Below are 23,853 nucleotides of genomic sequence, written 5' to 3' on the forward strand. Positions count from 1 at the left end.
TCTTTGGGCAGAAGATTAAATGCTCTGCAGACATTATCTCCCTCTCTCTTCTCTAAGAGACAAACCTGAATTAATAAAAAAAGAAAAAAAAAAAAGGGATAAAGGCCAGCTGAGTCCAGCACAGTTGATGCTTGAATTCACTTTTTGCAATCGCAGAAGGGGCTGGGGAGGCCCTCGTGTCACCAGGCAGCTGGAACCAGATGGTGACACTACTCTTGGTGGCTGTGTGAGTGAGACAGCACACGTGGCACAGTGACATGAGGGCTGACCTCCCACCATGCCACCCAACACCTCTGCCAGACAATGGCTGAATCCTCCATTCCTTCACCCAGGGAAATTCCTCCTGGTGAAGGTACCAGGTGGGGAACGACTTCTCATCTGTGGGGACACACTTGGGTTTTCTAACTGGATAGACTGGTGTGGAGGCCACCAGCAGAGCAGGGATGGCCCCAGTGCCACTGTCCCAGTCCGACATCCCCAACCAGACACCAGTTTCACCACCTCCAGCTTCGCTGGCACTCCGGGGGGAGCGGGAGATTGGAAAACAAGCATAGCCTGGAGGACACTATGTCACAGGGCTGGCCAGTGTCCGAGTTTTGCATGGGGATTTCTGCTAAGCCAAATGTCCAACTTTCCATAAGGAGCCACCAAAAGACAACCTCAATCCCCGTGGACCGGAGGCAGTGGGAACAGCTGAGCAGGAGTCACCTCTGCTGTGGGGGCTGTGTTCAGCCCCCAGCCTGGCACCCCATCTGTGCTCAGCTTTGGGGCTGTTTTATTTTCCAGGGAGGCATATGGAAAGTTGGATTTCCTTTTTAAGCAGCTTTAATTGAACATCCTCCCGTTACGACCTCTGCTCAGCCTTGCTGGGACAACCTTGAGCTCTGGCCTGGCATGGCCACTGAGGGTTGGGCTGGCTGCCACAAAGGGCAGGGATGCAGCTCAGAGGAAATCCAGGTTTCCTGCTTCACCCCATCCATTTGATGGCAGATGAGGGGCCCATTCTCCTGGCTTCCTATGGTCTGGCACAGCAGGAAGCCCTGGGGTCCCCAAATTGCCCCATGCTCAGGATGGGCAGCAATGTCCCAGGCAGCTTTGTGGTGCTGGGGGAGGGGGATGCTGGAAGTGCTTCCAGCTATTCCCACCATTCCACAGGGAATTACAGCTTGCTGCACCCCAGTGAGACCCTGGAGTCAGCTGGCAGCACCACAGACAGGTGTGGGATGCAAAGGGAGCTCTGAAGTTCCTGCTCCAAGCAGGGTTAATGCTGGTGCTGGAGGCAGCTCTGTAGCAGCTCTACACCTCCAGGGAGAGAGGATCCTCCACCTGTGGGTAGGCAGCATTGCCCCGCTGGTCCCAGCCTGCCTGTAGCAGCTTCCACAGGAGAAGCCCTGAAGAAGCCACTAACAGGAGATACAAAACCTAAGGGAATCAATCCTTGCAGAGGGATGAGGGCTCTCAGGAGGGAGCAGCCATGCTGCAGGACCAGGGGAGCAGTGGCTGCCCCATCCCTGGAAGTGTTCAAAGATGGAGCTCTGAGCAACGTGGTCTGGTGGAAGCTCTCCCTGCCCATGGTAGGGAGTTTGGAACTGGATGACTTTTAAAGGTCCTTCCAACACAAACCATCTCAGGATTCTGTGACTCTTCACAGACATTCCTGCCTCAAGGGCTGAATCCTTCCCATGGGGCTGGAGGCAGGCTGTAGGTCTTGGGCATCAGAGCTGGCAGGGGATTTCTGAAAGGGTCAGCACGAAAGAGCAGGGGGAGGCTCTTCTCCAGGGAGAGCAGCACCTTGGAAGGGAAAAGGCAAGAAAAGAAATGACAAGGAGACAACAGCCCATTTGGCAGGAAAATCTGCTGTTAGACCTGCCCAAGCGCAGCACTGCTTTGTGAGTGTGATAAACCTGTTACCAGTCCCCTCTTGGAGGAGGGAGAAAAAAACCCAATGGTTTTTGGCTGGAGTAGGGCTGGTGGGAGCCCAGGCACCCAGAGCCTGGCAGGATGAGTGGCTCAGAGCCTCTCAGCGCTCAGAGCTTCACGGCTGGTGGCCCCAGCAGCAAGGTGCTTATCCCTGTCAGAAATCTTCCTGCTGTAGCTGCAGAAAAGGCTCTGGATGGAATAACAGGCATCAGGAATCAACAGGCAATGACTCCAAAGTCAAAGCGGGTGCCTGACCTGGCAGGCAGTGGATGAGCAGACAGTTCCCCACTTCATCCCCGGGTGTTTTGCCAGGAGGATGTTGGCTTTGTGCAGATGTCTGGTGTGAAGCTCTCTTGGCTCCAGTGGGTCTCAGAGCACCACCACAGCATAAATAATACAAGAGCTGCTCTGATTGAGGTTCTCAGAAGTCCCCAGTTCTGGCCCAAGGGTTCGACGCCTGTTGGCTTTCAGCAGTGATGAACCTGGAAGAGCCTCATTCAGCGCTCCCATGAGGCTGGTCAGGAAACAAAGCTGTGAGGAAGTGACTAATGGAAGATGCATCCCCTGAGGGAAACACATCCTTGCTGAGAACTTATCCCTGTGTGAGCTCCCTGGGCAAGGTGAGGCAGCCCACTGCTCTACACCCACCAGCCAGGATGACAGAGAGGAACATGCTGGTGGAACCAAGCTGGGCTAACCTTGAGAAACAGCCTAAAATAACAGGATCAACTTAACCAGGGACACGTGCAAGGTGTCACATGTCAGACACAGGTTAAGCTACCTCTCAGGGACAGTGAGGGGGATACATGGCTGAGGAAACATCTCCATAAAGAAAGTGCGGGGATTAGAGGGCTGAAAACCTACCAGCAGCACCATTACTGTGTGGGACAAGAACTGGGAAGTTTCCCTTGCAGAGAACTGCACAACTCACCAGATCTGTTGATCGCAGCCCAGGCAGCCCCCCCTCAACCCTCACACATTTCCATGCCTCACTGGGAATTACACGGAGAAGCAGCTGATGACAATAATGCGCATCAGCAGGTACAACTTTTACTACATTATGACTTACTAATCATTCTAAAACAGCCGAAGATCCCAGGAGCATTAAAATAAACCCGGCTATTTTTAAAAGCATGGTAGGAGTGTGAAAAAAGCCCCGCTCCACCTGAACCGCCTCGGGAATGACGTGACAGCCAGGCTGGAAAACAAGCCCAGCAGCATTGCGTTTGTATGTCCCGAGGGAAAGGAGAGCCGTCAGCATCCCTGCAAGGTGTCATCCCTCGTCTCCCTGCTCTCAGGTCATCCAGGGCCGGGATGTGGAGTGTTCTGTTGGAGGATGAGGAAAGGATATGAGGAAGAAAGTCCACAGGCAGTTACCAAGCAAACTTTGAGGGTTTTGTGGCACTTAGTAGCTGGAGAAAGAAAGGAGAAAGGAATGTGCCTCGTTATTCTGCTGTGCACAAGAGCTGTCCCACAGGGACCGGGTTTTCCCTGCCAAGGGAAAGGACCAATGCTTCCGGGCAATTCTCTTGCAAAGGGAATGTTTTTCCAGAGTCCCGCAGCCCAGCGGGGAGCCCTCGGAGCTGCTCCATGGGCTGCGGGCTCCAAGGCGCTGCTGGGGAGCTGTCAGAGCTGGGTTTGGCTCCAAAGAGGACGCACTGCGCCGCTCTTCCGAGGCAGGAGCATGGGGAGTGGGAACACTGACCCTGCCAGGGGCTGAAGAGGGTCACGGTGCTGCAAAATGAGGATTATGTCAATATTGCCGTAAGGCAGGATGTTCTTTGGTGTAAGACCTTTGTACACTTTCAAACCTAATCAGCAAAAAAAGGAGAGCTAATCGGTGGAACATGCAACAGCCAACACCACTCACTCAAGAATATTCTGGAACTAACAAGATTTAGGGACGTAATACACTAAGATGTTGATGTTTGCCTATGTAAACGTTGCCAACTTGACAAAATACTCCATGTCCCGGTATCTTAGAGCTGAGCTATCTTCATTGTAACACTAAAATTCATGCTATGCATCAAAAGGACCCAGTTGAGATGAAGGTCCTTCCCCTGAGCATGAGTAGAAGTTATCTGGAGTTATGCGATTTCTATGGAAATTACCAACCAATCTTATCAGAGGCGCTGTGCTCAGGAAGTCACTAACCCTGAACTTCTCTGTGTAAATAATGGCACAGAAAGCCTGGCGGGGCGTGCTGGGTTTGTGGAGTAGCACCGAGCACCCAGGCTGGGGCAGCTCTGAAATCAACCATCGGTGTCTCTCTGGAGCGTGTCATTTTCGGCTCGGGGCACACCGAGGAGCGAGCCCGACTTTGTGGGTAACAGCAGGGCCAGAGCGGTGAGGGGCCCTGGGGTCCATGGGGGTGAGGAGCTCCAGGGGCCCGTGGGGCTGAGGGGGCCGGGATGGGGCTGAGGGGTCCCAGAGCCCTGAGGGGTCCCAGGCGGGGCCCAGGGGCTGCTGTGAGGCCCCGGAGCCCCTCGCGCTCCCGGAGCCCCTCTCGCTCCCGGAGCCCCTTTCGCTCCCGGAGCCCCTCACGGCCCCAGAGCCCCTCACGGCCCCAGAGCCCCTCATGGCCCCGGAGCCCCTCGCGCTCCCGGAGCCCCTCGCGCTCCCGGAGCCCCTCATGGCCCCGGAGCCCCTCGCGCTCCCGGGGCCCCGGGCGGGCTCGCGCGGCTCCGGGCTCTGGGCGCTCCCGGGCCGTTCCGGCAGGGGGCGGTAAAGCGCCCCCGCCCTCCCAGCGCCTCGGCCCCGCCCCCGCCCCCTCCGCCAATCGCCGCGCGCGGTGTCCCCGCCCCTCGGGCGTCCCGGGCGCGCGGTGATGACGTCAGGAGGCGGTGCCGCGCCGCGGCCGGAGTGGGCCGAGGTGAGTCCGGGATCGGCGCCCCGGGACCGCCCGGCCCGGCCCGGCCCGCCACCGGCTCCCTTCCCCTTCCTTCCCTCCCTCCGGGGGCGGCGGTGGTGCGGCCCGGGAAGCGTGGGCGCGGCGGACTCCGGCGTCTCAGTCCCGCCGTCTCAGCCCCTCCGCTGCCCGGGGCGCTGGGCCGCGGGACGGGCGGGCCGGGGAGGGAGCCCTGCCCGCTCCCGGTGTGTCCCCTCAGCGGGACGGGCCCGGTGCTTCCCAGGCTGGAGCCGAACCTGCTGCGGGACGAGCTCCCGGCACCGGCCCGGCCCTGGCTCCCCTTTGCAGTATAGCGACAGACGGCCTGGCTTGGGATGAGTTCTGGAAACAAACGGCTTTGGGAATCCCGGGTGGTGCGGCTGATTCTGGCCAGCCCCTGGCTCCGGCACAGTCGTCCCAGCCCCGGGTTTCCCCTCCGAAATCCACCAGAAGCTCGCAGTGCCAGGTTCTGCCGGGCAGTGCGAGGCACGTTCCGTTGGTGAGACGGCAGGCGAGGAGCTCCCAGGGGAGACCCTTAAATCCCGTGTTCCTTCCCTCCACTGCCAGCTGGGGCTCAGGTAGTTTGCCACCTGCCAAGTATGTGATTTCCCACTCGGAGAGCTTGTAATGCTTGTAATTTGTCTTAGTTCCTTTCCCCACGTTCTGGGTGATTACTGCACAGCAGCATGTCCTGCACTAATGTGGAGTTCAGCATTTTGTTGCTGACTCTGGCTCTGTAGCCTTCACTGGAGCACTTAAGTGTACAAGGAGGAGCCACTGACATGCTGGAGTTGCTGCCAGATCTCAGTTAATGCCATAAGTGGATTTATAGATGATATTTTCAAGTGATTAATTCTTCTGTTTGGTTACTCTGCAATAATCTTGTTTATGGATGCTCTCATTCCATTTCTCTGTTAGCTTAAAATGCTTTAAAGTTCAATAATGTTGGGAAAGCTGTCCATGGGAGGCATTATTCAGGACTAGTCAGAGCTCTTAATTTTTTTATCATGGTGCTTTAATCTGAATGAAGCCCCACCTCCAGGGCAGTGCTTGGTGAAAGTCAGCTAAGCTTTCTGTGAAGTTGGTTTTTATTTCTACTGCCTGCACCCCACTACAGGCTTGTCTGTGCATGGCTGGGTTGTTTGACCTCAGGGTGCTGCCAGGAGGGAGCTTCTCCCTTGGGAAGTTACTTTGATGATGTTTGATTATAAAACTGAATCTTAACTAAAGCCTGGTTTTCTTTCCAGGTTGGATGAAGAGTCTCAACTTCTTCCAGGTGTCCCTTTAAAACATTTCTAATTTCTCCACTTGCTTCTCCCCATGGAAGACAGGCTGGGGTTCCTTTTCTGCTGTTCATGCTGAGCAGTTGCTTGGAGAGGTGGTGCTTGAGTGGAAATACCCCTGGTGATGGTAAGACCTAAAATCACATTTTCAAGGCTAATGGTTTTCTGTGGCCTCCTGTGAGGGCTCAGGGACATGTTGATGGGCTCTGAGTCAAAAAGGGCAAATGTGGAACTGCCCAGTGACTGCCAGAGCCCCAGGTGGCTTCCCCATCTCCTGACCAGTCATATTGTTTTAATCAGCACATAAAGACTTGCCCAAGTGCAGCTGCTCTGGTTTTGTTGGGATGCAGTGTGATGAGCAAGAGCTCCTGGTCTGGAACAGCTGGGAGGAACTCCACTTCTTACAGGCAGCTCTGTGTGGAAAGCCAGAAGTGCCACTTGGTGCCTAAAGATGTAAAATAAAGCAAAATTGGCATTGTTGAAAGATGTGAAAGCCCACCTTGATTTCTCAGGGTTTGGAGGATGAGAGACTTGCTGACTAAAAGCTGCTCTGGGCAAGTGAGCATCTCCCTTTTAGCAAGGGCTGCACCCTAAAACCAGTGTGCCTCTGGCTCCATATTCCCTGCCTCTTCTGCTGTTCCACTGATCCCCAGCAGCAAAGTTTAAGAGGTTTAAGACAGTGTACAAATTCAACATAGAGAAAATCTTGGGCAGATGGCTTCAGTGTGCAAGTTGCTCAGGCACTCTGTGGATCTTCTGGTGAGCAAACCCAGAACTGTTGGCTGTGGATTGGCTGCTGACTGAGAAAGTTGAGCAGATCTATCAAAAATAAAGAAAATGCTTGACTTTTTTTTTTTAATTTATTTTTATTAAGCAGTTGTGTCTAGACAAAAAGACCTCCAGAAGTCTTGTGCAGCCTCAACTGCTCTGTGCTCAGCAGGGAGCAGAAAACAATCAATCCCCAATAAAGAGAGATACTGTGTGATTTCCATGGACACGTCTGTTCTGCCCATGATTGTGGTGTTTGTGGGCACTGCCTTCACTCACTCATGATGAAAGCAGCAGAGCACTTTGCATGTTCTGTAGTAGAGAAAAATTAAAATCCTGTATTCTCAGTTTGTGATAGCACGGCCCTGTTGTTTTGGTTTTCCCCTCCATTTGAACCTTTACTACCTTGATTCCTTTTTATTTGTTTCTTCTCATTCTTTCTCTAAGATTCAAATGTGGGAATCACCCCGGATGTGGTTGCTGCTGGTGCTCCCCTGGGAACATGCCTTGATAGGGAATTAACACCAGTCAGTGATGGGCTGTGGGACCAGCAAAGTGCTTCCCGAGCCCCCCAAAGATGTGCAGCTAGACCTGGTTAAAAAAGTCGAACCTTACACGGGCCACAGTGACATCTACAAGCATTTCATCAAAGATGACTGCGGGGCTGTCATCAAAGCTGGCTCTCCCTCCCCTGCCCATCACACCGACCCCTATCCTGGGAACCCCCTGCCCGCCCAGCAGCCCGAGCCCCGCAAGAACAAAGTGGCCAAATACCGCGCCAAGTTCGACCCCCGAGTGACGGCCAAGTACGACATCAAAGCGCTGATCGGGAGGGGCAGCTTCAGCCGCGTGGTGCGGGTGGAGCACAAGGCCACCAAGCAGCCCTACGCCATCAAGATGATCGAGACCAAGTACCGGGAGGGGCGCGAGGTGTGCGAGTCGGAGCTGAGCGTCCTGCGCCGCGTCCGCCACACCAACATCATCCAGCTCATCGAGGTCTTCGAGACCCAGGACCGCGTCTACATGGTCATGGAGCTGGCCACGGGCGGAGAGCTCTTCGACCGCATCATCGCCAAGGGCTCCTTCACCGAGAGGGACGCCACGCGCGTGCTGCAGATGGTGCTGGACGGGGTGAGGTACCTGCACACGCTGGGCATCACCCACCGCGACCTGAAGCCGGAGAACCTGCTGTACTACCACCCGGGAACGGATTCCAAGATCATGATCACGGACTTCGGGCTGGCGAGCGCGCGGAAGAAGGGGGACGACTGCCTGATGAAAACCACGTGCGGGACCCCGGAGTACATCGCTCCCGAGATCCTGGTCAGGAAGCCCTACACGAACTCCGTGGACATGTGGGCGCTGGGGGTGATCTCGTACATTCTGCTCAGCGGCACGATGCCCTTTGAGGACGACAACCGCACCCGCCTGTACCGGCAGATCCTGAAGGGAAAGTACAGTTACTCAGGCGAGGTGAGTGTGGTGAAGGGCAGTCAAGCAAGAAGCTCTCCCTGGGTGTGTCTCTGTCTTGTGGGTGGTAACGTTACCAGGGGTAAAAAAATTCTGTGATTCTGGTTTTTAAAATCCTTTCCCATTTTCCGTCTGCTCCCAGCGCAGCATAGCGAGCTCCTTTAAAAAAATATGTGCACAGAAGGAGGAAATTTGCTGTAGAACAGGACTGGGATGCTTGTGGGTTTCTGGCTGTGGTAAGCTGCTGTTAGAGACTTTGCAGCTGAAACTTGTGCCAGGGTGTTTGAAATGTGGCACGTGTATCACTAGTCTGATTCCTGACACGAATCCAAGTGTAGTATGGAAAATAGTTTTGCTGAAAGACAGGGTTATGGCAGGCAAGGGGCAGTTACTTCTTCCATCTTTAGATGGGATTATTTCAGAAATTGATTTGCGTTGCTTCCTGAGGTTGGTATGTGAGAAAATGGAGGATTGAAGGATAGTTTTCATAGGTAAGTATGGAGAGAAGAGTCTTGGGGGATAATTTTTAGGCATTATGTAAATGATAGTGGGGCCTGAAGGTGCTTCTTGCTCTTCAGAAGAAACAATTTGAAGTTAAACACTTGTAAACAGCATCTTCACACTTCTGATCAAAACCCTGTTGATACTAGGAATGAGTGTTGCTATTGTCATGTCCTTGCCATGGCATGGCCTTGACTACTGAGTGCAGGTCTGTGTTCTCTGGATAAATATACAGAGCTGAAAAACATGTGTAGAAAGGCTGTGTGAATAACCAAAGGCATGGCCTGGCTTCTGTTTGAAGAATGAGTGAACAGACTAGGGCCTTTCCTCCAAAAAAATTAACATTTGAAGGGGCTCTGATCAAGCTCAGTGCAGCCATAGGCAATCTGGAGAGAGGGAATTGAGTGTTTCCAAGGTTCTCTGGAGTAATTTACTTTCGTGTCCACTGGTCCTTGTACCAGAATGGACTGGTTTTGAGAAATATTGTGAATAGCAGCTAGGCCACTGGAGATTTGTTGGTTGTTCATGCAGAGGTAGCACAGGTGCCACAGAGAAAGCATTAAACTCTCTGTTTTGAAAGTATCAGTGCACAAGCCTGAGGCATTTTACTTGTTATGCCACCGCAAATTACACACTTTAGGAGGCTGTTATGGATACTGTATCTGACATGAGTGGTTATTTTGGAAAGCTGTCCATGCTTTACTGCTTGGAAAGCAAATATGTGTCAGCCAGCAGCCTGTATCTGTTGCCTGAATACTTTCTGTTCCTCTAGAGCCAGGGAAAATGGATGCTTTAATTTACCAATGTAATTAAACCTATGCCACTTAATTGCACGGTGGTTGACTGTAGGCAGGTATTGGCAGGAGATGCAGTAAAGAGGCTGCTCATTTTGTGAATAAATTCTAGGAGAAGACAAAGTGAGCCAGAGGTTTAAAGGTGTCTGCTGTGCTTCCCACAATCTTGCCAGCACTTTGGTTTTCAAATGCTTCCGAGTTTTTGGTGTTCACAGACAATAGCTCTTCTTTCTTTGTGTTACACTGGAGGAAGTGGGAAGATGTCAGAAATGAGGCTATTGATAAGTTTGTCAGACTAAAGGGAATGGCAGGAGCCAAGTCCTGGTTCTTTGGAGCAGGAGTGGGCAGAATACTCGAGTGCATTGCTGAAAGCATCTGTCTTGGATGGATGCAGGAGCAGAGGTTTCATGGCAGCAACTGGTTTTCTTCTCTGTAATCTGAAAGCTGAGGTTCTGAAACAGAAGAGGAAATGTTGAAAGAAGCCTGTGAACTAGAGAGCTGACAGCTTGAGCTGTGTGGCTCAGACAAGTTCCAGTGGGGAAGGAGGGAGCTGTCTTCAAGCTGTACCATGGCAGGCAGCAGCAGTGCCCCAAGTCTCAGAGCAGAGTCCTGCTTTTTGAAAAGTCTGACCCCAAAACCTGGTCACAGAGGACAAAGCTGTATTGAAAGAGGAACAAAAGCCAAGATGCATGCTGACCTGAGAAGCAGCTCCATTTTCTTGGAAAAACAAGTGATCTGTAGTCCAGCTAATGTAATTGCTTTCTGACTGGGACCCTGTTACCCTGGCTCCTGTTCCTGGAGTGTGAGGTCTGTTTGAAGAGGCCATTAGCAGATCAATAGGAGAGGTCTCCCACAATAGGTTATTGAGGTACTGCTGACATCACTGCTCTGATTATCTCTTGTGTCTCCTCTACTTTTTGAACTGCTTCGGGTAATGGCTAGGATGAGGAAGGAAGGACAGCTGGCTTTGTAACTTGGTGTGCTTTTTTTTCCCTGAGCATCCTGGGTAAGGGCTAGGTGAGCTATTGACACTACTTTGAATGTAGCCTGCTGCAAAATTATTCCCTTGCACTTGTTTTGTTAGAACTTACTAAAAAGAATGTTTGCACATAATTATTTCATTTAATTTTTAATTGAAATCTTGGAGTTAAACTGATTTTTGGGAGCTCTTTGTAGCTTAAAAAGTTGACTGAGGAATAAAGCTGGAATTCCATTCTTAGTTTCCTTTGAATTTGCAAGTGCAGAATTGAAGATTGGACCATCATTATCCTGCTAGGACAGGCTTGCTCTGATTCTTTTTCAAAGCTTCTCCTTCTGTTGAATACCAGTGCTTTTATGTTGCTTTACACACCTGGGAAAATCGATGGAATGAGTGGAAGATAATGTATGCTATGGTTAAATTGGGAAACTTAGCTAAGGTGTATGGATTGTTCTGATTTTAATATCTGATCTGGACATACCATTTCTCTCATGGGCTGTTCTCCTGTTCATGGAACAGAATCAGCTTTTTGTGGTATGCTCACAGTGGGTGAGATTGGTGTGTGCTGGTGTGAGAACATGTCTTAATCAAATAACCAGAAAAGCTTGTTCTAAATTATGATGCTAGTGGATTCATTGACAGGAGAGACATGCTTGATATATGGAGGATGTTGGGCATTGCAAGTCTTAGGAGCTCTGCAATAGACTCAGCAGCCTGGGGAGAGATGAACTGGTTTTGTGTGACTTAGATTTTCCAATGGTTTTTGATAGAAATCCTCACCAAAATCTCTTGAAGGAGCTTGCAGCCGTATTGTAACAGTGGCCTTTGCATGGATCAGGAGTTTCCTGATAAACACAGGTGTGAAATATGTGGTCAGTTCCATAGGGAAGGACAAAACCAGTGAAGATGGAAGGGTCTGTAGCCTTCTGCCTAAAAGCCAGCAGGAGAAAGTTCCCTAACAAACCTGCACAGTCTCTGATGATACAGGCTATTCAGAGGGTGAAAACGAGGGCTGTGGACCTTGGAAGTTTACCTGAGTTTAAAAAGCAACTGGACAAATTAATAGAAGACATTGATGGAGAGAATGACCAAAGGTCAGAGCAGAAGCCTGACTTGCAAATTGTCTGTGCATTGCATTTCTACTTTTCTCTCCTTGAACATTCATAATCTTAGTGATCTTCTGCCCTAACTTGGAGTTTAAAGCACCAAGTTAAATGCAGGTGTTGGGTAAACTCTGCACATCCTGTATGGATAGATTCATGCTGGAAGAATGCCCTTAGTTATAGGAAAACCAAGTTACTCTGGATGAGTAGCATGAATGGTGTTCCCATAACAACTAACTCAGTCTGTGTGAGTAAAAAGATAAACCACTTTCTCCCCAAGCAGTTTTTCCTGCCTGCAGCTGATAGCAGAAGCACGAAGCACACAGAGTGCAGGCAGTGCATTAGCAAACAAACTACCTGTGCTACCTGGCAGAAAACAAGATAAAAATAAAGCCATTCCAAGGCAGCTGATGCATGCTTACAGGATGAGTCCTTACCCAAGCACGTCTGCAGAGCGTTTCCAATGTATCCTCGTAATTGTCCTCATTGTGGGGGCTGCTTAAAAGACTGTGGAGGACTTGTAATCCCTCAAGTCCCTTGTGACACATAGTGGAGGAGACAGGTGACAGGCTTGTCAAATTTTAGTATTAATTTCCTCCATTTATTCAACATTTTGAGAGAGGATGTGGTAGAGTTTGAACCCAGACTGCTTCTGACTCAGTTGGAAGCTGGTTGTTGAATCGCCCGTCCTACCCCAGAGGGACTGATCAGTCATTGTATTATGAATTATGATGACTGTGGTTGGATTTCCTATCAAATGACAAACTTAATATAAAAAAAGGCACAAGCAACAAAAAGAAACTGTAATTATTCTTGGTAACCTACTTCCCCTAAAAGTTGCAGATGGAAGTGTATAGTGGCAACTCAACTTTCTGTTCTGCATACTTGTATTTTACTGTAAAAACTGGTCTCCTATAAGGGAAAAAAAATTACTTGCATATCAGAGAAAATCTCACCATAATCCTTATCACTTTCAGGAGAATTCAGTCAGTATAGGACAAGCATTCTGAAACTTTGGATGAGATTTTGTGCATAAGTTTTGCAATGCAGTAAGTTTTGCACTGATGCTGTGGCAGGTCTGGCTGGCTTTCCCTGAAAGAGGGAAAACGCTGGTGATCTTATTGTAGTACATCTGTTTAAGATGGGCAATAAGGCAGGCTGGCTTCCCTGAATTTGGACTGGAGTATGTCTTTGGGAAAACATTCAAAGCTAGTTTATAAAATAGCCAAGAACAGAGAAGCACCACTGCCCTCTAATGCTCCCTTGGTCCTGTATATTTTTTTAATACAGGAAATAAAGTCCTGTAAGTACAAGAGGCCAGAAAAGCTGGTAGGTGCCCCCCTCTTGTAGATTTACCTTTGCAAAGTGTAGAGCTGTTCTTTGCTCTAAGAGGAGCTCAGTGCAAAGCCACCTGATTCTTCTGGAAGTTCTCCTTGGCTGAGTGCCTGGGAGGGTCTGGGTGCAGCAGGACCCCTCCCTTGTGGGGTCCCCAGAAGGCCACACTGACACGTGGTGTTGCCCTCCATGGCTGTGCCAAGATGGTCTTTAGACCCATTAGATGCTTTTGCAGGGCAGTCATCACCTTGGCCTCTGATGTCTGTGCCAGAAGAAAGGAGGGATTTCAAAGCAGCAGGGTGGCCAATTTTCCATTCTTTCCCCTGGAGTTTGAGTGGCCCAAGCTGTTGAATATAGTGTAACAAAGAAAACAAGGATGGGGCAGCTGAAGGCAGCATTTCAAAACACATTTGCAGTACTTACTGGCGTGAGCATACAAGTCTCTGGGACCACGTTTTAGCCTTCTTGGGGGAAGAAAGAGCTTTTTACTTAGAGCAGCTGCTGTTTTTTCCTGTGAGCCACATTAGATGGTAGAAGTGTTTTACAATAGTCCTGTTCTTAGAGTAATGCAGGCTTTTTTTTCCCCTAAAAACTAGAGCTGGCTTTTTTTCCCGTGTAGGTAAGAATTGTTTTTGATATAAATTGTTGAGCCCTTTGCCTGGAAGAAGTAAAACCCCATCAATTTACAGAGGAATGTGCTTTTGCATTTCACATGGCTGTGTGAAAGCGCTGATTTTGAAGTAGAACAACAAGAGTGTTGGCGAGCTGCAGTCAGAGGGCTCTGCTGAAAAGGGCACTCTGCTCTCCTTTGAAGAGCTGGAGCACTTGAACAGGATGAAAGCTCCTCTCCAAGCCAGGCACAGAACACTGAGGCCAGCCCAATACATGGACTTCTCTTGGCTTCTGCTCTTTCTTTTCTTTTAATGCACCAGCTCAGTGGCTGTGAGGATAGGTGTGTTTGTGTCACTCCAGCTCCAAGAGCTGAAGTGTTTGTCCAGATCTCTCCCTCTGCAGGAAGGGACATCTTTGGAAATGTGATAACCTCAATTAAAACCTGGGAAATCCTGCCTCCTCCTGCATGTATCAGTGACCATGCTCCTGCAAAAACTCAGCATGCTGCATTGGTGAGCACTTTATTTACAGGTAGAGAAACACCTTTTCCAGTGAAAGGGCTTTGAAACCAATGCATGCATATGAATATCAAATCCCTCTTGCTCTGGTTGCCTCTTAAGATTCTTTTTGAAGATTGTTTCCTCCAACAGAATTGGTGTCAGAAGGACTTTTTTCAAAACCACTCCTTTTGCCTCTTTCCTATGTACTTCAGCTTATGTTGCAGCACAGCAGTGGAGAGAACCCCCAATGCTAGGGCAGGGTAAGCAAGGAGAGGGGTCATCTTTCTCTGCCTACATCTGCCATTTCCATACTGCTGCAGTCTGCAGCACTCAGTGTTAACAGTTTATATTTCACAGAATTGTGCATGTCATCAGGACAGGGTGGAAATTCTGTCTAAGCCTCAAAGCCTCTAGAAACAAAGAAAGCAGGGAAGGAATCTCAGTGGGGAAGAGGAACGTGGGTTTTTTCCCAATGATTTCATTCACAGCCCTTTTTCCTTAGGACTGCTGTCTATACCAGTAGTACATGAGGTTCGAGGCAGAGTGAGGGACAGCAGCTGAGCATTTTGGTTAAGATTTTTGGGGTGGAAGACTGAGTTTGGGGAAAGTGGTGCACGATGTATGTCACGTAATATAAGGATGGAGGAAGGCAAGAGCCACATCTGGGGGGAAGGGATTTACAATAGTGCTGTGGTTTGACATATATTTTCATTCCTTCATCTGGAGGCCCTATAAAATCCTGTTAATGGTGGAATAGTATTTCTGCAGAATTAGGGATGTAGGGATAAAGGGACATTGGTAGGGTAGAAAAAGAATATTAAGCTGCCTCTGTACAGAATACATATTATTAACAGGAAGGATTTGAACTATCAGCTACCATTGGTGTCTTTGACTCCTTTACATTTGCCTGAAAATAGCCTAGGCCGTTTCCTCTTTTACCTTTGATTGAGTCCTTGGTTTTCCAGCTGTGGCTCACATGTGTTGTTTTTTCTGATACCTTAGTGGAGGTGTATTTAGAGGCAAGGCATGCTATTGCATGCTAATTGACTTAGAGCCAAGGTTCAGAGAGTGAGAATATGTGTTCATTCTACAGCGGGAAGAGCTGTGACCTGCAGGAAACCTGTCTCTAAATACAGCAGCTGTCCCCTCCTGCCCTCCCTTGGAAATGGTTACCCAGGGGTTGGAGTTTGTGTTGGAAGTCCAGCTGCTCGTGGTGGTGGGATTGGGCCAGGTGCAGCCCTTGAGCAGGGTGTGAGCACTCTTCTGGTTCTCTCCTTGCTGAGGCACTCATGGGAGTTGTGGGAGTTTTGTGGGGTGAGTGGATTGGGGTAACATCTTGCACTCCTTCTGCTGGATTTCCTGGACCTGCTCTGCTGAGGACCTAGATGATTGTATGGATGTACACCAGGACGTTGTCTAGGGGCGCAGGGAGGACTGGCTGGCACCTAAAAAACATTTTTATAGTGAGCTTTCAGGGTGGACCTGTAAAAGTGTTGCACTCTGGAGAAAATTACAGCATCTTCCTAACTCTGTTCTGAGCCCCAGGCTGAGGCTTTGAGGTTTTGCAGAGCTGGCACCTGGCTGTAGTTCCAGCTGCTGCCCCTGCTGCAGATTAAAAGCCACTTTTGTTTAATCAAAACTGAGCTCTGTGGGGAAGGGCTGTGAACATGTACCTTGCTGCAAATCACTTTGTGGCCTGTAATTGACCCTGCCTTGGAGAGAGGCAATTGAACCTGATATATTTGGAACAATCTGGTACAGAAAGGTGTTTCAGATTTCCTCTGACCCGAATTTGGGACTTCCCTAGCATTTGCAATGTGCTCCTGCCCTGGGATGTGAGGAAGGAGGAGTTCAGCAGCGTGCATGGCATAGGTAGGAAGTCAGGGTTTTAATATCACATCGTTGAAATCTCTTTTCAACTGCAGAAACTGTTTTGGGGAATTTCTGTTCATGTTGAGCCAGAGGGCTGAAAAGGTGCTTCCTGAGCCCAGAGGTTTTCTTGGCAGTCTCTTTACCTAATCCTTGAAATCCCTAAATCTGACAAGATTGCAATTGCAGAGTTGAGGCTGTAGACAGAGGGAACTGGATTAGTTGTTTGGAGCTGGAAGGGGTGGTTCAGACTGGCAGTGGTGCATCCCTGGTTTGGAGCATGAGCTGCTCCTCCTCTCTCCAGTCTCACCCACCCCCCTGCTTTGCCCCCCTGCTGCCCCAAGAGAGTGACAAGGTAGAAAAAGCAGGCATGTTTTCCAATACCTTTGTTATTTCAAATGGATGTTTTTATAGATTTTCCTGAAAACTGAGCTTTTACTAATGCACCAGATTAGTGTTGATTGGTGACATGAGAGCCGTTCACACAAGTCAAGGAGAGGCAGAACGTTCTGGAGGAGGCTGTTAAGAGATGCCTGCTGTTCCTGCAGGGTTCCCCAAAGTGCTGGTGTGGACCCGTGCCTGGCTGTGTGTCTACAGCTCGTGAACTTCCATAATCATGGTACTCCCTACACATCCAGTGCACCAGTACTTCAGGCACTTCAAGTGATTAACCAAAGAGACTGGTTTTATATCTCAGAAAAGGTAGAATTGTGCTATCTGATAAAAACATTTGTGTGTTTCCTACCTTTGTCTGTGTCAGAAGAGTAATTTCTCAGAAACTTCTTAAAAATCTGATAATATTGAGAATGATTATGTGGCCCACATGTGAGAAAGGTTTCTCATTACAGCTGGGAGGACTCATAAGACTTGATATACTTTTTATCAGTGCTAATAGGGGTGCCTGGGTTACAGTTTCTTATCTTGCTACACTTAGTCCTTCATATTTTTTAAATTTGCTTTTAGCTTTACAAGCTTCAGAAATTCTTGGTGGCATTCTTCAGCTACTGTTTTGCTCAAGAGGCTGATGTTGCAAAACTGTGGAAAACTTGACACTTGGCTGAGAATATAAAATCATTTCATGGCAAAGTCCTCTTCCAAAGTTATAGGAATTCCCATACCTGGAACTTGGCAAGATGGATCTGACATTGAAGAGATCTTCAGCTATTTCATGAAAGTGTTCCATGGTCTGTGAAAACTTCATTTTTGAAAATGAATTGTGAAGCAGGGAGGGCCTGGGGACCACATCTTGTATTTCCCCAAACCTGTCGTGTTAAAAGTGACATTTACTTACTGGTGGCTCATCAGCAAAGTGGAACATGGTGGTGATGGTGATTCTCTAGAAATGGCTGAGGGTCCAGAGGTATTTGGGGGTTAATGACCAACCCAGGTGAGGGAAGTACAGGTATATTCATTATATTTGTAGATGACATTGAATTGGAAGGGCTACAAAGGGCACTGAGTTCCAGATAGCCCTATCAGATTTGAGCAGTTCAGTAGCAGGTGAAGTTTGTTGTTTTTTGTTTTTTTGTTTTTTTTTTTTTTTTTTTTTAAATAAGAGTAAGTTAGTGCACAAAAATAGGTGAAGAACAGAAAATCAGAAGGTGTTGGCTTCTCAGAAGAGGATGTGTCTATGAATCACAAACTGTTGTGTGAGAGCAGTATCATACTTGTGGGAAAAGGTGAATGTACTGAGGTGTCTGAGCAGCAGTGCTGTGCTGTGCTCCTGCTGTGTTTAGTGGCTGCTGCAGATGCCAAGCTGAAGCTCTGACACTTCTGGGCAGCAGACTTCAAAAACACCACGGGCCAAGCAGAGAGACTTGACAGAAGATCAACAAAAACAATTGTGAGTCAAAAACCCACAGTCTCCGGAAGACTAAAACATTTTTGGCTGTTTGGCCTAGGGAACATGTTGTCATAGCAGTTTGCAAATATGTAAAAGGCTGCTTCAAAGAGGAAGAGGAATAATCTCTTTTCCAGATTATGTCAAACAAGAGTCTTAAATGGCACTTAGAAAGTAAACTTTTTACAAAACTGGTGTCTCCCACTCCAAAAAATGTTTACCCAGAGGATTTCTGAAGCTGTCTTGTGGAACAAGTGAGGCAGTCATCTGTCAGGAGTGATGCATCTCTGGTGGATCATTGGGGGACCGTGGGACGGATTGGATGATCCTTGGGTGTCTGTTGCAGCCCTGCCTTCACCCTGATTTCCCACAGAAGCAAAGTTTATGGAACTGTGCTGTCTGTTTTTCAGTCTTTTGGAATTAACTATTTAAATGCCAAAGTCAGTGTCAACCCAGTTTGAGCAATGTGAAGAATTCAAAGTTGCTATGAATTTTATAAAGTCAGTGGCTCAGTAGGAGAGAGAACTAAAGCACATCCTTCCTGCAGGAAAGGTAATTGAATATCAGTCCAAATTTACCTGAAGCTAATCAGCGCATGTTTATTTCTGAAGCATTCATGGCACACTTGACCCTGTTAAGCATGTGGGATGGAGCCTGGGCAGGGATGTGTGTTGGAAGGAGGGATGTGCTGCTGCTCTGGAGGGGATATGGCAGTGCTGGCTGGGGGCAGGGAGGGGAGAAGCACTTGAGTAACAGAAACCTTGGTTACAAGAGACCTTTGGAGAGCTCTAATCCCATTCAGCTTGAGACAGGAGTGTTGCCAGCACTAGGTCATGCTGGCTGTGACTTTGTCTTCCTGAGTCTTGAAGGGCTTCAGGGATGGAGATCCTCCACCTCCTCGGTGACCTTTTCCAGGCCTGCACCACCCTTCCCCTGGTATTTCCTGATACAGACCTTCCAAGGCACAGCTTCTCCCTGTTTCCCCTTCTTTGGACTTGTTGTGTGGCTCTGTAATCCTTGTAACTACTTTTAAATAAATGCAGTATGCTATTTGTTTGCCCTTAGACTTCTCTTTGCCAGACTGAACAAGTCCAGCTCCTTTGACCCCTTCTTGAAGGCCATGTGTCAAGGACCCCTGGCTGTCTTGGAGGCTCTCACCTGGATCTTCTCCACAGTCTTTTGAATCTGAGGATGGCCAGGCTCCACAGTAGGCAGTGTGATTCCACATAGAAAACTGAAATCTTCTTTTGGAAAGAGAAATGCCCCAACAATGTAGGTAAGATCAGGGTAGGATTTTAACAGGGAAAAAGATCACATTGGTATAAGATGATAGCTGCAGAATTAGGAATGTGTTACATTAGGGATTTTTGGTTTGTCCTTTTTCTTTATTGTGTATGTGCAGTTTGGTGCAGTGTCAGTGATATACTGTGTTTTTTAGCAAGATCTGTGTCTCCATCACTGAATAGCTGGGATGCTGAAAGAAATTCGAGAAGAAAATACAGAGAAATGTGTTGGAATGGGATCTAGAACAGTTATCCTGCTCTGAATTCTAACAAAAATGTCCCAGATAGTGACAGGAAAAGCAATTATAAACCAGTGACCCGGGACTGAATTGTGGAAAACTTTGCAAGCCTCCTTAGAGTGTCTGCTGATGTTTTGTTTACTTTAAAATGGGTTACATCCACCTTGCCTACCCAAAACAGTGCTTTCTGAGAGAAAGCCAGGAGTGGCATTGGGCCACACTGGCCTAACTTGGGAAGCACTAAACCTGGGCTTTCAGGAAATGCTCAGATGAAAAAGGCATCATTTCACCTTCTCTGAAACTATGACAGGGTTGGATTCTGGTTAAAACTGAAACAGTAAATATAAGGAAAAAAGAAGAGTCAAGCCAGAGAGTGGGGCAGCTGGGGCTTGGACATTGTGTTTGCAGCACAGTTCCTCACCTTGATCCTTATGGGTCCCTTTCAGCTCAGGATATTTTATGATTCTGTGACTCATCTGTGTGCTCTAGGAGGTTGAAGGAGCTGTCCAGAGCAGCAGAGGAGAGCTGATGCCAGCTGGGGAGCAGGGCAGGGTTGGAGTGGCAGCTAAGACTGTCTTAGGATTTACTCCCCCTTGTTCATTCCCTCGTAAGCACCCAGGGCTTGTGCACAGCTTGGAGCTTGCAGGAGGGGGTTGTGTGGGAGGTTATAAGCTTATCTGTTCATCCCCCCACCACTGCTCTAATCAGCATGATGAAAGATATTCTTCGTCCCTGGGGAAGATCTTTCCTCCCTGTCAGGAACTACCATTTCTTAATTAAACTCTTACTCTGAATTTGTACGTAGAAACACGTATTGGCTTCAGCTCCAGTTCACAGCCAATACTCTCTTAAGGTGTTCAGAGTGAGAAAACATCATTCAGCTCAAATTTGAGTTTTTTTGAGAATAAAAGCACTGAAGATGTCAGGATACCCAGATGTTAGGGTCTGGGGAAGGTGTTTTCCAGTTTAGTTACTGCAAATACTGCTTTGAGCAGGTGCTAGAGGAATACCTTTGGAAATTTTTGACTCATTGAGTTTTCATGGCAGTCTCCAGCACTGTATACTTGATCTCTTCTTTTCACCTGCATCCTTCCAAGTCCAGGTCTCTTAACTTCTCTAATAGACAATTTTCAGTCAAGGCAGTGGTTAAAGTCCCTTGTGTGCAGCTGTAACTTGCTGACACATTTTTAGAGATGTAAAGCAATCCAAGCTGAAATGTGGTATTACCCCATTTTAACAGCTATTCCCTAAGCATTGCACTTAGAAGGGCTGCCCCTGGCTGGAGAGAAAAGCTTTGTGTTTATTGTTTTTGTAGCTGCTGTAATTTTAGTGCATGATTCCAGCTGAATACTCAGTGCCTGTCCAGGGAAAATGGGCTGGCTATTTCCATTCGAAAAGCTGGGTTATAGAAGTTCACCACACCAGATGGCTGTGCATACTTATAATGCTCTGGATTATTAAAGGGCTGTTGTATTTTCCTCTTTCATCCTTCCTTTATTCCTCCTCCCCACATCAACAAATTAATGCTGAATGCTTGGGAATCTGCCCTGTGCAGACTTTAGCACATTTCATCTTTCCACTGGAAACTTTTTGTTCTAGCTCTTTGGAACCAGTTGGTTTTGATCACCTCATTGCAATTGTTGAGGGGCTGAACGATGCAAACCTGGTGTTATTGGAGCCCCAGCAGAGCCCCAGGCTGGTTTGCCATGTCGTGTGTCACAGTTGCAGTCCCCAGCCTGCTCCTTTGGAGCTGACACTTGCTGCTTTCTGATGTCATGTGGGAATCTCCTAAATGAGGCAAAACTGCTGCATCATGTATAAATAGGTAATGCAATGAAGAGATTTCTTGGGGACTTTCTTAGAATCATTAAGGTTGGAAAAGACCTCTTAGAGCATCAGGTTAATTTCCTTCCCAAGACTAACAGCATGTCACTTGTCTGCCACCAGAAACGTCAGAATTTTAAGGTGCAGCTATTCTGAAAAATTACAGAAGCTGGAGAGATGAGCCTTCAGCACCACACGTTAGCTTGACTTATTTTTGTAAAAAGAAAATAAATTTAAGTCACTAACTCGAGTGCGGTGCGGTCTTTGGTGACGGCTTTACAGCAGCTCCCGTTGCAGGCAGAATAAAATTCAGGGACTCGGTTCTGGTATCCAAAATCTGCTCATTTTGATCAGCAGATCAAAAGAAAGCTGCTCTGCAGCAGGAGTGTTGGCTCCCAGCCCTGCCTGGGTCCCTGCAGTTGGTGAGGAGATGCTCAGTGTCGCGCAGGGCAGGGTTTGTTTCCAGCTCGTTTTGGGAGCTCTCTGCGGCGCTGGCCGGCTCCGAGCTCGCATCAGCTGCAGGGGAGGGAGCTGGGTTGGTGGCTCAAACCAGAGACCAGCACGTTGTTTGCTCCCCACACGCCGGCCTGGCCAGTAGATTTTATGCTGATGTGAATAACAAGCAGGGGTGGTGAAGGGATTCAGGGACACAGAGCAGAGCACTGCGCGCAATCGCCCAGCCTAAGTGACACTCAGAGGAGGATCTCTTTCTTCTCCTCCTCCTCCAGCCTCGGAGCCTAAGTCTGAATAAAACATAACACACTTGAGAGCTCTTTAAGGCATTGTAAAGGAGGCTGCTTTCCCCTGAGTTTGTTGTCTAGCAGGGCTGGAGTTGCAGATGGGTGAAGTGCCCTATGTTTTATGCAGCTTAGAAGTCCAGGAGGTGCTTTTGTAGGGAATGCTAGTGCTCCCTCAGACGCAGCAGCCGGCATTCCTGAGGGACCAGGGCGAAGTGTCTCCACCATGGGAGTCTCTCCCATTGTCACTGAGGCTGTAAGACAGGCTGTGGGATGGGTTTCATACGTGAAGTGCTGCTAATTCTGGACTCCGTTCCAGTCGCTCTCTTGGATTGATGTAGCTCCTTCTGCAGCCATCTGGTGACTCATGCCAAGGAATGGCTAGGCTGAAAACCCCAGCTGAAAAATTTACAGAAACTCCCCGATTTGGCTCACTTTGTTTGCACAAACCAAACTGTGTGTGCTGGCACGATGGGGAGTACAGCACCAAATGGGAATGACAACAGAAACGTGTTCATCTCCTGTGATGTGGGGCTTTGCTGCTAATGGTGATAAGGACACAACGTGAAGGCAGTTTCCTCTGACCAAGTGGACACATTAAACCCTGTCTGTTTGTTGGGGCAGGCTTATTCCAGATAAATCTATTTTATCTTGAGAAATTTCAAAGTAGATATCTGAAGGTTTTCTGTAGGAGAACCTTGCAAGAACCTGTGAGCTGCTGTGGGGCTCCTCAGTCTCCTTGGTGCTTTGAGGCTTCTGCAGTGCTCGGACTCATCTTAGGAATCACTGGGACTGGGATACAGTATTTTTCTTAGGAATCACTGGGACTGGGATACAGTATTTTTGGCCTAAGAGCAATCTTTTGCAGCTGTGATAACATACTTTGTGCTTTGTGTTTTTGTAAAGACTGACTGGCAAGGGAGATCCAGGCCTCTCCCTCACCTTCCTCATAAACATTGTCTCTCTTCTCCTGAAAACAATGTAACTTAGGTAGGAATCAGGAAATTAGAATGTATCCTTCCTTCAGTGGGTGCTATTGGGACTAAAAGCAGAGTTTGAAGTCAGATGATTGTTCCTTCTTTTATTTGCACCCAGCTAACCAGAAGATCCCTCTGCAGCTTTGTGCAGCTCTTCTACTCCCCCCACTTTTGGGGTTTTTTTTGCCTTGTAAATTGTGCTGAATCATGTTTTTAGTCACTGTGCTGAATTCTAGAGTTACAGACATTACTTTCCAGAGGATGTTTAGTCCTCCCTCCAGCATGAAGCCAATAGTCACCAGTGTTAAATGAGTCTGTATCCAGGGATTATCTCATGAGAAATCAGGTTTTTGAAGCAGACACTGCACCAGGTATCCCAGATAGAGGACATGGTTGCTGTTGTTAGAAAAACTGGTCACCTGTGGGAGGTCTCTGCTGTCTTTTAGCTGGTACTGCTGAACTTCAGCTCAAAGTATGGCTATTCCATCTTTTTTTAAGGTATGTGAGGGTGCTGAGGCCTTGGCAGAGGTTGCCCAGGGAGGCTGTGGCTGCCCCATCTCTGGAAGTGTTCAGGCCAGGTTGGATGGGGTTCACTGGGCCAGTGAAATGTGTCCCTGCCCATGGCAGAGGATTTGGACTAGATGAGCTTTAAGGTCCCTGTCAACCCAAACCGTTCTGTGCTTCTCTGCAGAAAGACACCAGAGCTTTATCTTTCTGAAGCAGCACAGTCTAACAGAGGGAGCAGAAGTTGTACTCAAACTGCATCACATTTGAAATTGCTTTCTAGAGGAACCGAAATGCAAGTGTTGGTGACTTCTCTTCATTTTTGTGCTATTGTTGTGGCATTTTTGTGCCACAAAAGAGCAGGATTTGTCATTGCACCTGAGATTTAAAGGCAAGGCTGTCTGATAGAGTTTAGCTGATCCAACATT

General features: G+C 48.3%; 1 protein-coding gene across 2 annotated transcripts in view; it reads left to right on the forward strand.

The window, feature by feature from the left end:
* Window positions 1-4,741: 4,741 nt before the first annotated feature.
* PSKH1 (protein serine kinase H1) overlaps window positions 4,742-23,853 on the forward strand; it is a 29,733-nt gene continuing 10,621 nt past the window's right edge. Inside the window, exons 1-3 of one of the 2 annotated variants that reach the window (XM_041458672.1) lie at window positions 4,742-4,792; window positions 6,055-6,217; window positions 7,306-8,331. In XM_041458672.1, coding sequence (XP_041314606.1) covers window positions 7,393-8,331 — 939 coding nt within the window. In that variant the 5' untranslated portion in view covers window positions 4,742-4,792; window positions 6,055-6,217; window positions 7,306-7,392. Of the gene's footprint in view, window positions 5,386-6,054; window positions 6,218-7,305; window positions 8,332-23,853 lie in introns of both variants that reach the window. The other variant, XM_041458670.1, reaches the window with a different exon arrangement.

The sequence above is a fragment of the Pyrgilauda ruficollis genome, unplaced genomic scaffold (genome assembly GCF_017590135.1).
Source record: "Pyrgilauda ruficollis isolate IOZ18807 unplaced genomic scaffold, ASM1759013v1 scaffold13, whole genome shotgun sequence".
Taxonomy (NCBI): domain Eukaryota; kingdom Metazoa; phylum Chordata; class Aves; order Passeriformes; family Passeridae; genus Pyrgilauda; species Pyrgilauda ruficollis.